Consider the following 17,220-nt stretch of genomic DNA (forward strand, 5'->3'; position numbering starts at 1 on the left):
TGTCAAAGGACCCCAAAATTCCAATCCCCAGGGGGTTGGACTAGATGACCCTTGATGTACCTTCCAATCCTACAATTTCTGTACTCCCACACACTGGCTATGTTACTTACACAGTTACTTAAAGAAAACTGTTGAATTACAGCTAGTGCAAGTCCTATAAGCTGGGGTCATATTACTTTTTATATTCTATGCAGTCAAGAGCAAAAGTCTGTGATAAATAAATGTTGAATTGTAGCAATACAAGTGAGACTGAAATTTTCATCCATTGCAACTTTTCAGCACTTGTCAGTTCTAACATTCTCACTCAATTTTGGGAGCTGGAAAAAATTCTGCAAAGTCATGGAATAAGATGGGCTGAAGTCATGGCACAGAAATCTCCCTGTCTTCCCCTACTCCACCTCAGATATCCAGCCAAAAAACAGAACATCGTATTTTAAACACTTGTTGGTCCAATAAATGTTTCATCTCACTTGCTTTACATTGCTCAAATAATTTTATCTAAAACAGAAGAAAGCACCAGTAAATGGTAGACCGTTACTTTCAGAGTTCCTGAGGCTTATTTCTTCTCATAGGTGTCATAATCTGAAAGCCACAATTAAATGTCATTTCACCACATTCTTCCTATTCCCCCCCACCCCGTTTTTGTTACACATAGCACTAAACTAAAGAAAAGCCTCTTAGCATTTGCAAAGCTGAGAATTTAGTACAATTATGTGGGGAAATGATATAACCAGAGCTGGGGTTCCCAAGCGACAGCCCTTTCTCCTAACTGCAACATGCAAGGCCACCTCATCCCCCAAAGGAAGAAATGGGGGAAGGAATTGCATGTGCTCAAAGTCTCCCAAATAAATTCATGGGCAAATATAGAGAGTGTGCTGTGCAAAGAAAGCTGATCTCTCCGTCACTTCTGCTGACCTCAGAATGGACACAAACCTTCTGTCAAGGGGCTAAACAAGGGGGGATTAAATCCCTGAGCCACTACTGACTATATGATTAACCTCTGCAGAAAATTAAAGTGCCTATGGAGAAGACCTTTTCCTCTGCAGCTGAGAGAGACAAAAATTGGGATTTGGATTAAAATTGGCAAGGCTGGTGATAAGCTGCCACCCACATGCAACTGTTCCTGGCTAGAACTGAAAACGGTTTCTCCAATCTCATATGGAATCCCTCACCCTGATTCACATTGGGTATTATTTTTTTCTCCATATTAGGGATGGAGAGAATTGTATTTCTCTGCACTGAACAGGAAGGCAAGCAGTAACTTGTCCAACTCAGCTGCCTCTGTTCTACTAAACAATATATACATGTGCTCTATGCTAGCGCTTAGAATTAGTGCTGTCCTGTTACTCTGGGTTTCAGTCACAACAGAATCTGTTATTCCCAATCTGACTCACCCACCATCCATCACAGCACACTGGATTAGTCCTTTTCGCCCTGGTAAATGCTTCTTTGTCACCATTACTCTTCAGGAGCTGTGATGGCCACCATTTTGAAAAAGCCTGGGAATCTCTGGAATCGGAATCCCTATATCTTGAAAAAGAGTTTCAGATGACAAACAGTTGTAACCAGCCTTTTATATGCCTTGGGGAGTACATTTCAGCAGGCTACTTCTTGGAGAGAGTTTAGATAACAGTGGAAGCAGGGGATGCCTCCAGACTGACACTATTGTGGACTGGGATTTAAATGCATACCGGGAAGTTTAGTCTTGTGCTATTAAAGCGATCAAGCCGTTCTGTTGCCCTAGTGTAAGAAATCCACTTTTAAAAAGAATGCACTGAAATGTAGAATGAACAAATTATTAATAGGAAGATGTATAAACACTGCGTAAAGAAATGATGATGAATGCAGGATGAAGGCTCATTGTCACACAGTGTTCTCAAGAACAAATAAGAATAAAAGTTCAATAAAGACAGGTTATAATCTAATTTTCATGCAAGCTTTGTACAAGCAAATCAAGATGAAAACTCAATAAACAAGTAACCTGGAGGAGCCCAGTGTAAAACAAGAAGACTTCAAATGGACACTGATTTTCAACTTAAGTCTGGAAGACTCTCAAGACTCCACATTGCAACTGATCTGACTTATTTTTCTGATCTTAGATACCTCCAATATTTCCTCATCACTGCTCTGGTTGGGTTTCAAGGAGGGAATGACAAGTCTTGAATGGCAAGATTTTGTAAATCAGTAGTAAGGCACTATGGGAAGGATTAGTGTCATTTCTGTTGTCTTGTTGGCACCAACTGAAGTCTTTCCTCTTTCAACAAACCTTTTAGATGGAAATCTTTCCTGGTCTCCATCTACATTGGAATTGCTTTTAGGTATTTTTAGACATTTGAACTGTTTTATCACATTAGTGTTTCTCACCATGGGCACCTCTGGGAAGAAGGGTAGGATATAAATTAAATTTTAAAATAAGCAATAGAGAGAGGGAAGCAGACACAAAAAACACCAGCTGCTCTCTCTTGCCCCAGGTGGTCTGTTTATAGTTTGCTTGGTTTTGAGTGTATTGCTTTTAATGTATTAATTGCAATTCATTAAAATTTTGAGCCATTCTGAGGACTTCACTAAAACAGGATCAATAATCCACCCAGTCAGTTACTCAGTTATTCAATAATCCATATGATGACCATGGAATTGCAATTGCTTAGGGGAGTTAAATATTGGAGGTGTCAGGCTGAACACTCAAATCAGAGGCCCTAAAAATGAATTGCCATGTCAAATCTTAAATCATTTGTATTCTACTTTCTACTTCTTTAAACCTGACCCTTAATGCCAAAGGGTTATAGAGTGGCATAAACCAAGAGTTAATACGCAATCATATGTTCCACAACTGAGAGCTGGCGCCAAAAAAGTCTCAGAGTGAGCTCTGGCTCAAATTATGGCATGAACTTAGATGTAATTTTTAGAAGACTGTAGAAATGCTTGATATGGTGAGGATTGTCATTTCTAATTAAATGCCTTAGCGCAATGGTTTACTGAGCTAATGATGATGTTCATGCTTAACATGAGCATATGGACTGTTAATTCAAAGGTAGAACGGATCAGAAACTTCCTTCCTTCAAGCATTCCCCTGGGAGCGGAACTGGGAATGCAACTCACAACAAACAGTTTCTCTGGCAGATTCTGCATCTTCATTCATTTGGAAGAACATCTGGGAATGACTTATAGCTTTGTTGAAAGCATCACAAGAGATTTTTCCATGGATTCTGGCTAGTTCATAGGTAGGTTTTGCCATCACACTCACCAACAGTGTTGTCACCTGCATGGCACTGCCAGTGCCAGCACAAAGCTCCTAGGGGGACCCAACTGATGGTGGGAAAGGGGAGGGGAGGAATGGTGGACTCTTCCAGGACATGTGGACTCTTGCCGCTGCTCAGGTATACTGGGTGCTTAACACTGGGCCTGATCTCATCACTGGCTTGTTGCTTGAGTATTGCCAACAGCACTGATATAGTGCATTAAAGTGCTTCAGCTATATTTTCTCAGCAGTCTTTACAATAACCCTGTAAGGTAAACCAGTACTGTTATCCACATATTACAAATAAGGGCTGAGAAAATGGTGCCTCACTTAAGGCCACCTAGAGAGTTTGAGGCTGAGGTGAGTTTTGAACTAGGGACTTCCTGGCTTGGAGCTCATATTAAGTGGCCCCTTTCCAAAAATAGGAAGGTAATATTTATTTTTTTAAAAAGTCTAGTCTCCTTTCCAATGCCTCAGTCTTGGGACACTTAACAATTTAATGAGCATTAATACACTTTGTTTAAGGATAATTTTTAAAGAGTAGCCTGGTTTTATAAGAATGCTTATTAGTTATAAATTGCCTCAAGCCTGAAGGACAGGACAGGAAGCTAGACATTAAAGCTTATCAGTTTTTATTTAAATACCCATTAGCTTTAAATTGTAAACTGCCCAAAGCTTGAGGGACAAGTGAGGAGGCTGGACATTAATAAACCTTAAATAGTCCCCCCAAATAGCTCATATTAAACAATACTAGTGGGTACTACATCATGTTGCTTTGCCTATTCATGACGTATTACACCTCTCATTGGAACAGGTTAGGGTAAGACCACATGAATGGAATGGCCTTGCCCAGAAACAAGGTAATCAAAGTATTTCAGTGATGCTTTTCAAAATACAAGCCAAGCAGCAACTTCACAGAGCCCAGTATTATGGAAAACAAATTCTGCATTAGCACTAGAACTGTCACGGTGACTGCTACGCTTCCGCAGCAAGCAACTGATGCAACTAAGCCAGGCCTGCAGAACTTATGATCCACCATGCCAAATGGAACCCACCATTCATGTACCCTTTAATGCGAGATGATATACTTGGGGTTGCTGCACCCCAGCCCCCCAAATCTGGAAAGCCTAACTTGCACATTATGCAAACTGCTAGCTAATTATGCAAAGCATTTTCCTCTAATAGTTGTGCATTTGCTCCTGGCACATGCTGCAAAAACTGGGGAAGTTGGCTCATGCCACGAAAGAGTGGTCTTTCTCATTTGTTCTGCCTCCATTTCCTTTCTGAGTCTGAGAGCCCAACAAATTCTGCTGGGGACAGACATGGCAGGCTTCTGTGTCCTACTGTCCCCTGCTTCTGCTGCTTCAACAGTACATGCACCTGCTCCTCAGTCACGCAAAAGGAGAAAATGTGACCATTTTAGCTTATTCACTGCCCTCCTAAATCATGACCCTTCTGCAGTTATGCCCCAAAAACAAAGCCATCTCTCTTTAGGAACCATCCAGACTTCCTTTTGTGCCACATTTCTAGGCATAGGTCCACTTTTTAAAGCTCTGTGTCAGAGTGTGTGTTTTTTCCGGGGGGGGGGGGAGCACTTTCCCTGTAAAGTCCCACTCTTTACTGCTAAATCGGAACAAACAGCAATCCACAGATAACCTGAATTGCCATTTGTTCTGATTCAGCGTTAAATTGCAAGTTTTCCTGGGGAAAGCAATGGGTCGGGGGGGGGGGGAGTGCTCAGATATGAAGCTTTAAAGAACAAACCTGTACCTAGAAAGTGTGGGGCAAAATCTAAGTGTGGATGAGCCCTGTGTTTGTAAAGCATAGCCTTGGTCAGGAGGAAATGTGATGGCTTCATAATTAGCAGAGTAAAAAGTCGGTTGTAATTGCATACACATGTAGTACGGAGTAACAGATTTCAGTCAGCCTTCAAAATAATTACAAACCAGATACTTTGACTTGGATTTTAAAATGAACTATGTACCTCTTTTCTAGTTGTCCATCCATATCCCAATCATTCCACCAATTGTGCTGCATGCAACACATCCCACAAGCTCCACCAGAGAAACATATATCATACAAGCAAGAGAAGTGCGAATCTTAACCCTATCACAAAGGTTTTAAATTATCCTTGGCCATATTCTTTAGACTGGACCACAATATAAAATACTGCACGGGTCAATGGGGACGGGGACCAGACTATATTACTTATTTCCACACACTTGAAATATTGAAAGTGTAGCACATAAATCTGGAAGGGGCATAAAGAAGCCTAACACATTGGACTGATTCCTTGTAGGAAATTTTGGACCACAAGGACGCCACTACCTATTGAACAGTCCCACCTTTCTGAACCAAAATCTCTATCTTCCCCAACTTGGTGCCCTCCATGTGTTCTGGACTAAAACACGCATCAGCCTCAATCAGTACAGTCAATGATCAGAGATGGAGAAAGGGATACTGAGTAGTTTTAATTATGGGAATATATTGCTACTCTAGGAGAATTTTATTTCAAATCACATTGTTTTCCACCATGATTCAGCTCTGCTTCCCCACTGGTCAATTGATGTCTATCACAACAGTAACAACAACAACTACAACAACAACAACTTATTATTTATACCCCGCCCATCTGGCTGGGTTTCCCCAGCCACTCTGGGCGGCTCCCAACAGAATATTATTAATAAATAACAACCACAACAGCAACAACAAAACATCAAACATTTAAAACTTCCCTAAACAGTAGTTTCCTCTTGCTGGCTGCAAGGCAGAAGAGAACATTATTCTTATATTGGACAGAATGCTATCTGCACATTTCCTCCTCTTTGGAATGAGAAGGATATGTTATATTTAAAAAAATGAAAGAGAGGGCTCTAGACAAGCTGATGTCCTAAACTAGCACCAGGTAGCACACATAGAATCTAGATCATGATCCAATAATCGAATACCAATGCTTAGACACAATTAATGCTGTTGGGCAGTTGCCAATGGCCTGAGCCCTCAGGACGGCTGTTTACCTAGCCACTGACTAAAAATGCTGTCTGTAGCCACTTGAACTCAACACTCCTCTGAGTGGCTTCATTTTAATTTCCCCACAATGTCTCTGAAGCCCTGACATAACATTGCTCCAGAGTTGAGGTGGATAAAGCCTGGTTCTTTGTCAGGGTCCATTTTGCCATTTGTCATTCTATTCCATCATGTTTCCTGGGCAGTGTGTGTAATGGCCCTGGACCCACCTCTCGGCCTCGCTGATGTGGTCCAAAGGCAATCAGAGCAATACGTTTGGCAGAGCAATACGTGTGTGTGTGTGTGTGTGTGTGTGCGCGCGCGTGTGTGTGTGTGTGTATCAAACTGATTTGCACTTCAGCTTGTGTGTAAATCCCTGAAGGTTTATAGGCTCACTGGATCAGACAATGGGAGAGATTTACCCAATGGAGATATTGCAAGGGCACAAAAGGTTAAAAACTGTAAAATATTTTCAATATGTTTATTTTTAATAATTGAAAATGGAACACTAACACAGAGAACAAAGTTTACTTGCAAAACCAGAGGCAGTAGAGGTCAATAATGTAACTGGGAATGATTGATGACTCTAGGAATTCATGAAGGACACAAATGTGAACAGTTATTAGCTAGGGTGCCCACAGCAGCCAACCTAACATTTTGAATATCTCTAATATCTAAAATTGTTGAGACTGAGAGGAAAGGAGTGGAGTTGACTTTTTAATACACTTGGCAGCCAAAATTCAAATATGCTGTGCTAAGACAAACCACAGGTCAAAGTGATCTGACCATTTTTATATTCAGGAAAGAGGAATCCAGAGAGAGTCCAGAGACTAGATATGATGAAGCACAGAAACTAGAATAAGTGAAGATTATGATATCAGTGTTGACAAATATAGACATTACATTATACTGATAGAAATATGTGGAGGAAAGTTTGTGCATGTGTTATAAACGCATATGTTTGCAAACAGGCATGGATTATATAGAGAGCCTGCTGACATGCACACATTGAAAGCACATTTTGTAAAGGATAATACAATTAAGATAATGAAAAACCTATCTCAATTGCTAATATGAACCTTCATGAGGGTTTAAAATGCATATTACTACAGCAGATCTATTCGTTTAAACCCAGGGCTCCACCCCACTCCACTACTGGGCTCCACACACACCTATGCCCACACAGATAAATCTAAGCCGAGTTCATTTATTCAGAAATAAATCCCATTTCTTTTAAGGGAGGGTACTTCTGCATAAGATGTTTATGATTTCAGTCTTACGCTGTACCTAACTTTTTCCAGATTGATACCCTGTGTCTGTTCAGGGACATGTGACTACACACTTAAATGTCACTGCACAGTAATACTTAACTACATGCTCAACCATTTGAGATAGCAAAACAGGTTAGGGCTTTAAAGCCACAATCCCACGTTTTGGAGTGTGTAATTCATGCTGCCAGGGGCGTCTATTTGCATGTTTATTTGTGGGATTTTTTTTTATAAAAAAGACTGCTGTTATTTTCTGTGATGTTTATAATTATTTTGCTCTCCCTTTTTGCTTATATTTTATACATCACCTTGAGACATATATGTGGAAGGTGATTAATAAATAACAGCAGCAGCAGCGTTAGCTTTGATTTATCAGAACCTAATATCTAATCTAGACATTCAAATCCCAAAGAGGGTCAGATGTACTTTACCACATGCTCTGCGGGGTTTAATCTGAAAACCCACACCAGCGAACACAGGAACATGGGAAGCTGCCTTATAGTGATTCAGACCATTGGTCCATCTAACTCAATACTATATACCAGGCATGTCCAACAGGTAGATTGTGATCTACCGGTAGATCACCGGATGTCTGTGGTAGATCACTGGCTCCCCCCAAAGAAGCTCAACAACCTTGGCTCCCCTAAATGTTGACCTGAACCACCCAAAACAGGGCTTTCCTTCCTAAAAAAAGAAGCTCAACAACTTTGACCTGAACCCCCCAAAATGGGGGTGATCCTGGGAGTTGGCCACCCTTGCTATATACACTAAGACTTGGAAACACCAAGGATTGAACATGGGACCTTCAGCTTGCAAAGGAGATGCTTTACCACTGAACCACAGTCCTTCCCCAAAGGGAGAGGAGAATTATGAAGAGTAGCAGTCCTTTTCAAACCCAAGACCCATCTTTAACTGAAACTTACAACATGGGACCTAGTTCTCTAATCATACATATTCATCTTCCTGTGCTTGCTTCTCATTTGCCAGGTATCAGGAAAGTATAGAAAAGGAAATCTTGGTAAATGCAATATGCATTGTAAATGCGACCAAGGTGTACCTGCTGCAATCCTCTTTTATGCATTGTCCCCCACTTTTCCTTACAAAAATCCCATACAGAAAAAAAGAAAACGGCGGTTATGATTCTGCTGTGACCCACCCGAGATCAAGTTGCTCATGACACACTTGTGGGTCCCTCCTGACCCACAAACCGAAGAGCAGTGGTACAGAAGATGCTTTAGGGTGAGGACTAGAATTGCTACCTCTCATTTTTTCTCTGACAATGGATCTGTTCCTTTTAACTCATAGGGAGTGAACATGATGCCCTCCCATTAGCCCTGACCATTGACCATGCTGGCTGGGGCTAATGAGACTTTAAATGCAACATCATCTGGAGGGTATCATGTCAGCTATCCCAACTTGCCTTCAGTTTGTGAGATGAGCAGGAATTCAACAGACACAGTTTCCCTCACTGATCTAGAAAAAGGGTGTGCTTGTTGAATTTCTCTCTCTTATGCTATTGTTAAGAGCACAAAGACTCTAGGTTTCTGGAAAGAAACAACTAAAATAATTAAAGGTATTTTTCTTCCAATAGATACATTTTGATGAGGCGTCTGAATGATGTTGGTAAAACAAGAATATTAAATAGATCTTTAACTCCCAAACCAAAGCACAATTACTTCTCAGACTAATAAAAAATAATAATATTGGTTATATTTTGCCTGATTTTACCCTTCTGAGAGCTACAATTCCAAGGACCTTAGCAACTACATTTCCCAGGATTCTTTGGTGAAAATCATGTACTTTAAAAGTGCTTTAAATATATGGTGAGGATATGATCTATTAACTCTACATGCAGACTTTTTCAAAGTAGTATAATAATAGTAATCATGAGTAATAGATGAAATTGATGATGGATGTAAGAGTCTATTAATTAAAATAAGGGAATATTATCATTCCCAAATGATTGCTAATTATGTATAATGCGTTCCAGAAAATGTTTCTGTTGTAGTTAATCTTGATGTTGAAATAGATCTTAACATTTTTTTTTTTAAAGGCAGCCTCTTTCAGGAAAAAGTTTCTTAAAAGGGGATGGTACTCAAATTGGTCAAATCCTCTAATCTAGAAGCACACACAGGGATGCCCACACATATGGAAAGAGGGAGGGAGGGAGGGAGGGAGGGAGGGAGGGAGGGGGAAAGAGAAAGAATGTGATGACTTTTGTGATGATTCAAAGGTATAGGAAATGCACTTTGCACATGCTCAGAAGCAACTTCTTTGCTGTTATTTCTTCATAGATTTCCATCTAGGTCATGGCATTGAACACAGATTTCAGGGTTCAGTGGCTGGGGGGGGGGCAGCTAAAGCTCTCCACGTGGCTTAATTTGAGCCAAGATTCATCAGACCTTAGCTCTGGAACCCGTATTTAATGCTAGTACACAGCCTTGGGGCATATGAAGTAAGAACAGTGCCTCAGTAAACATGCAAAATGCCTTTTCTTCAATTCCTGCACATCACCTGTTTTTTTTGTTTTTTGTTTTTGCACTTGACTGATAAATATTAGCTGTGTGAACTGACATTCCAAAGAAAAACATTGTGTTCAAGGTGTTGTGTGGGTAATAGGAAGGATGCAACCGAGATGTGTGATCTGTGACAGCCCATTCACACAGACAAGCCATCACGATGCTGCAAGAAAGGTGGATATGTGCAAACCAGCCCTAAGTAAGAACAACAGGCAATTTACATAGGAGTCAGGGAAAGAGTTTTCAGGTTAAAGACTGGCATGGCTCCCAGGCAAGCTCAAGTGCTTCTTTTTTCTTTCTTTCTTTAAGAAATATGTTTTCTGCCCTCCCGTCCTCAGCACAATCAGGTAGCAGCATTGTTAAGTTGTCCTTTTGAAAGGTGTACGTCTCTTTGGTTGTACTTGAGCCCAGCCGTACAGGTGGATTGTTGATAACTTCAGAGCAGCAGCTGTAGAGCAAAACCAGGCTGAGCGATGGGGGTGGGAATGAGAGAGGCAAAGAGAGTGGCAGGCAGTTCCTAATACCTCAGGGAGGGAAGGACAGGATCATTCCACAACAGGATTTGAAACTGATCAACTCTCCAGCCCAGCCATCCAGCGCAGCCTGCTAAGTCTCTGTGGCTGTCAGCTTAACTCTGCTGCTGGTTCCTGTGGGGTAGGGGAGTTAAATAGGACACAGACTCGGAGAGGAGCAAACCTCTTTGCTGGGAGTCAAGGAGGCAGAGAAAGAGAGGAAAGAAGGTGGAATTTGGCCAGAGCCCAGGCTGATAAGCAGAGCATCTCCAGGTAAGTGCTCCTGCTGTGTCTTGGCAAAAAGGGGGAGAGGGAAGGAATATATCCAGAGGATGCTCCAGCGGCTGGTTAAAAGCACTGGGGTGGGAGCCCTGAGCTCTGGCAGGCGCAAAGGGGTTTGAGGCTTTCCCTTTTGCAAGGAAGTGCAAAGAGAGATTCCAACTCTCTCTCTCTCTCTTTTTTGGAAGGTGGTTTGTGTGTGTGTTTTGTGGGGTGGGGGGGCAGGCAGATATTTTGTAAACGCTCTTAATATCTTTCACCTCGGCATCCTCGTGTCAGATTATCTCTCTCAACAGCTTTCACGAATCACACCAAATCCTCTCGCCCTCTGTGCCGTGTGATTTTAAGAGCCTTTGGGAGGATTTGATTGCCCATCAAAATAAATGAATGAGGGGAGGGAGGAGGGAAGGAAAATGATGGACATGGACTGAGCTTCGGGCACATTATACAAATCTAAAAATAAAGCCAAAAGGGAGACATAACATTTTCCAAGAGCAGGCAGGGAGGAACTGGGAAAAGAGGGAGGAGGGAGGAGAAGCCGGATTTTAGTGGGCATTCTCGCCCTTTCTGAGCCAATAGTGGGTGGGCTGCAAAGCTTCCCCCTGAATAAATCTGAAAAAGCAGCAGGAGGAGCGGTAAATGACGCTTCCCAGAAACAGTGACCCCTCCTGCCCCTGCCTTTGGTAGCTAAAGGGCAAGGGGAGAACCTGTTGTCATGGTGGCTCATTATAATCACCAGGGGATAAAACTGATTATCTTGGGGGTTTCTAATTAGGATGCTCACCTCCTCTGACATACAGACACTTCCTTTAGATTAAAATGTAATTCCTGCAACCCCCCCATACCTCTGCTTTCATTTGTTTGCTCTTCAGCTGCTGCAAAATTAAATCTGTATAAACCACCAGCACTCTCCCCTCAAAATTGGAGATGGGAACTCCTGTTGCAGGCATCTCCCCCGCTTTGTCACCCAGAAGGGATGAGGGGGAAGGGAAGCTTAGCGGCACAAAAGAGCTCCAAGCATGTCCCTAGGGGCATGACTGTATGCATTTTATGTACTTATTTTCTCCCAGTGGGTTCTGAAGCCCTGATTTCAGTGCAGCACCACAGCTGACTACACAGAAATTGGTAGGCTAGGCGATACATTTGCGGTTCACCAGGTCTAGTCTTCCAACTTCTTCCTAATGCTGGGGACATGTGAAGTAGCCTTGGATTGAATAAAGTAATCCTAGCACTGGTTCGCACAAGCCTGTGCATGTGCATCTCTTGATCATAGCTGTCAACTTTCCCCTTTTCTTGAGAGGAATCCTATTCGGAATAAGGGAATTCCCCTTAAAAAAAGGAAAATGTTGACAGCTATGCTCATACACCTGAAAATCAGATGACTATCTGAACTATTTAACAGCATTGTATATGAAGTGGCATGAAAGGTCTGTGATGTTAAACCTTCAACAGCCCAAGTCACACATGCATGTCATCACTTGATGCTGTGGTCATCAGATGGTGAGCACAGGAAATGTATACCACCAGACCGCTCTCCATCTATCTCATTGTCATCTACACTTACTGGCCACAAGGTTCCAGAGAGGAGTCTTTCACAGTCCCACCTGGAAATGCCAGGGTTTGAACCTGGAACCTTTTACATGCAAAGCATATGCTCTACCACTGAACTGCACTGTGAACCAGCTTCTAGGGTGTCTCTAAGCACATGAAGAATGGCTTCCTCTCGCCAGTGAGAAGTTACACACATCTGGGATTGGAGGCGGGATGTTCAGGTCAGAAGATTTAGCTTCTGAACAGGCTTAAAACTGGCACTGGGATTCCTCTTGTTGCAAACTAACTGAGGCAACCATGACTCTATACAATGTATTTCTACTACATTTAGCCATGATGGTACCATTTATTAATTGGGAATGTTTATATGTCTTAGGGATGTGTGGGCATCAGACAGCATTTGCAGTGGGGAAAGTGGGGTGATGATTAGGAGGATGTCCTCAACCTAGCTAGCAAGGAACCTCCAACAAGCAGTTCCATGTGTGATTTATTAGTTCTGCTCTGAACTTAACACACACAGGAAACATGTAAAGCAGGCACAGGGAGGATTCAAGAGTTTCCTAGAGGGAGCAATGTTTTTCCCCACAGAGCAGAAGAGGGATTGCATCGAATCAATACTGCCAGACATGGAGTGGAAAGAGGCTACTTCAGGCCTTTTTGTGCAAGTTCCTCCATAATTGTTTCTTGTTTGTTGCACATAATCTGCACATCTTCCCTCAAGTTTACTCTTTTGTTGTAGCAACATTGCATTTTTTCTGCTATCAAAACTGCAATATTTCGTAAATGCAATTCATTGCACTTTATGTGTGTGGACACACAAATTGGATATCATTTGTTATGTGATTAGTAATTAATGATGCAATTTAAACACCTCCCATCTACCTTTATGCATTTCTCTGCTAAAAAACTCCAGTACACCTGCACTGATATAGCCAATTTCAAAGCAATGAACAATCCTTGTTCATTATCTAATATTGCTTTCTGATTAAGGTCCATTAAAATGTGGTTTTCTTATATCTATGGGTTGGCAGAGTTCTTTCAGCCTTTTTTCTACACTCCCCTGCCAGCCACCTCATCTCATCTTTTTGGCCTTCCCCTTCACCAGCAGCTGAGAAGCACTTCCAAGATGGCACCATGCCTACTCTGAGCATTCAGATTTCCCAGAAAAATTGCTCCAACTTCCCTACACATACCTAGCAGAATTTTGGAGATGCTTTTCCCTCTGCCAATCCTCAGTGAGCACATTTTATTTTATTTATTTTTTTATTTAAAATTTTTTACTAAAGATGTCTCACCTTGCCTGATAGTAAAGCCAGTTAATTTCAGTGAGGTTTCTCCCAGACCTATATATGATTCTGTTAGACCCCTGATAGCCATGTGCTCTTTTGTTCTGCTTTTACCTTCTAGATTCATCAGACTGCTGTTCATTCCTGCAAGAAAGTGTGCCAGCCTGGCTGGCAGGCACAAGACACCACGGGGAAAACAGTAACCATCATGCTGTCTCTGAGTGGAGGCTACTGGTGGAGCAACAGGCTTTCCCTGAGATGGAGAAAAACTAGCTGTAAGTACTGCCCAGGTTGTTTGCTAAGCAGGAGGCTGTCCCCTATTTCTCCAGTGAGGGGATGGGAGAGTGTTTTTATTTCAATAGTGAGTGTAGTGCTCAGATTTCCCCCCCTACGAATGACAAGCAGTGTAATGCCAAAGGAAGAAGCAACGGTGCTTTCACATGTTGCAGATAATAATAATTAGTGGTTACAGGTTGTGATTTGAACAGGCTTGAGAGTGGTAAAAGAGTGGGTACCAACTTGCTCTTAATGCCTGAAGGATGCCCAATATGCAAAGGAACCTTTATCACCTCCCACAGTCAGTCCTGTATATGTTGGTATCACAACAACCCACAAAAGTTAATATTTTTGCCCTCTTAAAAATATAATACCCATTATTTTGCAGTACAGAGAAGGCCAAACACTCACAGGGAAAAATTAATGATGTGAGGACCTGTGATACACATCTCAAAACCATTTCACTTCATGATAGTCATGTCATTCGTTGACCAGGCTATTCAATTGTCATAGTCAGATTGCAAAGGACTATACTTAAAGTTTAAGTTGCTCTTTCCTATGTTACAGACCACATTAACTATATTCACAAGCTTTACAAATGTCAAAGTCCAGATGGTATCATTTGTGAAGGAGCCTATATTGGCCCAATTCCATTAAACTACTCATTGCAATGATTCTTACAGTATGAGGTTCAAGAAGTTGAATTAAGCCATGCACTAGGGGGGAAAAGTGGAAGCAGTGGTATGTTGATGTGTTTCGTGTAATATTTGCATGCACACACCAACATTTCTTTCCCACTAAAGAGCTCACATTGTTCGTCTTCTTAGTGAACAATCCCTGCTACGGCATTAGATCCAGAGCTTTGAAAAATGTGGATATGATAAAGCAGGAACAATAGAAGTTTGAGGTAGGCTAACAGCACAAACCTATGCAGACCTACTTAGAAGTAAATCCCATTGAGTTCAGTGGGAACTATTCCTGGATAAGCAAGTATAGGACTTCAGTCTAAGTGTACTCCAGTGGAACCACAAAGCCATATCTGCAGTGAGTTATGAAGAGAGTTATTTTTGTTAATGAGGATACATGCAGCTAAGCTAGGCAGGGGGTATAGACTCACACCAAAAAGAAAGACTAGGGGTCAGAACACAAGATGCCGATGATATTTACAGAGGAAATTATTTCCTTTTGCCTAAGAGCCTTGCCTTTGTTATACACCCTTGCTTCCTAGATTGCCATTATAAATTATTTACTCTAAACGCCACTGAGCCCAGACCTAATCTTATATTCCTGGATCATCTTACTACAGTCCTGAACATCTCACAAAGTAACATTACCTTTTCTTGACATAAGATCATACAGTATGCAGAATATTTCACTTAGACTATTGTTTAGTAGTTAATGCTACTTTTCATGAGACAAACAATTCCTACCTGCTCTGCTGAGCATTCACAGGCACACTGCCTTTCGAGACCTGAGTAACCATACCTCTATCCCTAACTAACCACACCATGACCTTACATTTTTGCCTAGTAGATATTGTTGGAGTTTCCTTCAGGAAAACATGTAACATTGTCCCCCTGCCTCTCTCAGCCATCATTATAGTAGTAGAGTTGTGGTGTAAATTAAAATTCTCAGAAAATTATGCACCCAGATGTCTGGTAGGGGTAGCAGTACTAATGATGGTTTCCCAGAGGTGCTCAACTAGGGGTTAGAGCAGAAAGGATGGCATTTGCTAAAACAGACATAGAAGAGTGTCACCTATATAGCCTTACCTGATACATTCTCACCTTTCCCTGTACACAATGCAGCTAAATGTGCTCTCATCATCACAGATATCACTGTATAATTAATATGGTACTTCAGTCAAGCATCCAAGAAAAGCAAGATCACTTGCACAATTCATGTCACTTTCCCTTCCCTCTTGTTCTTTCAAGCATCATCCTACATCCATAGAATGAGATACTCTGAGTGGAATTAAATACCTCTAGACAGAGAATACCAACTCTGGTGCCAACAGGATCTGTTTTCTGGGTTCATGGCATCCATTGTAACATCTATGCTATTGACCCTGGCCTCTTCTTAGTAGAAAGGCTGCTGTGAGGCCACAGAACACCCCCACCCTCACTGCCTATTGCTTAACCTTTGTTAGGAGAGTTGGGGTAGAAACTTGAATCAGCATCTGCTGGACCTGTATAGATGTCAATTCACTTAACTGAGAGGAAGAAACTTATTAAGAATCCTTCAGATTACAGACTTTGTTTGGAACCTGAAATGGTTCAACAAATACCACATTACTTAATACCAAAGACGGTGTGGGAAACAGGTATAAGATTTGGATTTAGCCCTTGAATTAGGTATCAGTATTCAGGTCCATATGCATATTCATTGGTTTTGGATTTAACCCAAATCCAAAATGTATGATGTGCTTAGAAAATGAAAGCAGTTTGCAATGCTTTTTTTCAACTGTAGATCAAGGGCTGCTGACTTTGGGAACATTTATTCACCTTTAAGTTATTTAAATCAGGTAAAACCATCTAGTTTTAAGATTCTTTCATTCCACGGAAGGAAGCAAATGGAAGGGCATTTTCTTTGGGGGAACACACCTTTCAAACGTATTGCCTGCTTTACTTCATCCTTTGAGTGCTTTTTTGTTGACCTTCAGAAAATTGTGCAAGGTTTCTCTTTCAGGCTTCATTATTTAGGTCTTAGATATGTAGCATGGATTTTAGTAGTTCATGTGTAACCAGGGTCTTTGGACATTGGCTGCAAAATGCTAAATACCTTAAAATTTGTACTGGGGTCAAAATCATCTCTGTCCACCACAAATCCTGTTCTTAAGAAAACACAATGAATTTATAATTTGCTTTCTAAGTAACAACTTAAAGGTGTCCAATTAAATATTAGCAAAACTATTCTGATAATTTAGAAAGAGTTAGCAATTTTCTATTCTAGCTCTGAGTTGTTCTTCCATCATGCTTGGCTTTATTGTATCTATTATATTGAAGCACGCTGGAATCAGGCAGCAAAGCCCTCTGGGAATATGCTGACCTTTCTCCCCCACCATACTGTAAGAATGTTTATTCCTTAGCCCTGCTAGCTCATAAAAGGCTAAAAGGAAGTTCACACTGTGGGAACCCATCTGGCAGTACAAGGATTCATCCATGAGGAAGCTCATTTGGTTATCATTCTAATCACAGACTATTAAGAGAACTGAGACTATTAAGAAGCTATCCTATATAGGGTCATAGCAACTGGGCATGAGGCACAAGGTAGATTCTTCTCACT

At 41.4% G+C, this 17,220-nt stretch overlaps 2 protein-coding genes across 3 annotated transcripts in view; one reads left to right on the forward strand and one right to left on the reverse strand.

Moving 5' to 3' along the window:
* The window catches only part of CACNA2D4 (calcium voltage-gated channel auxiliary subunit alpha2delta 4), a 156,265-nt gene that overhangs the window by 46,329 nt on the left and 92,716 nt on the right, over positions 1–17,220 (reverse strand).
* LRTM2 (leucine rich repeats and transmembrane domains 2) overlaps positions 1–17,220 on the forward strand; it is a 35,793-nt gene that overhangs the window by 6,752 nt on the left and 11,821 nt on the right. Inside the window, exons 1-2 of one of the 2 annotated variants that reach the window (XM_083402347.1) lie at positions 10,387–10,816; positions 13,781–13,934. In XM_083402347.1, coding sequence (XP_083258473.1) covers positions 13,868–13,934 — 67 coding nt within the window. In that variant the 5' untranslated portion in view covers positions 10,387–10,816; positions 13,781–13,867. Of the gene's footprint in view, positions 1–10,386; positions 10,817–13,780; positions 13,935–17,220 lie in introns of those variants that run through there. The other variant, XM_083402346.1, reaches the window with a different exon arrangement.

The sequence above is a fragment of the Podarcis tiliguerta genome (assembly GCF_965153285.1).
Source record: "Podarcis tiliguerta genome assembly, chromosome: 10".
Taxonomy (NCBI): Eukaryota; Metazoa; Chordata; class Lepidosauria; order Squamata; family Lacertidae; genus Podarcis; species Podarcis tiliguerta.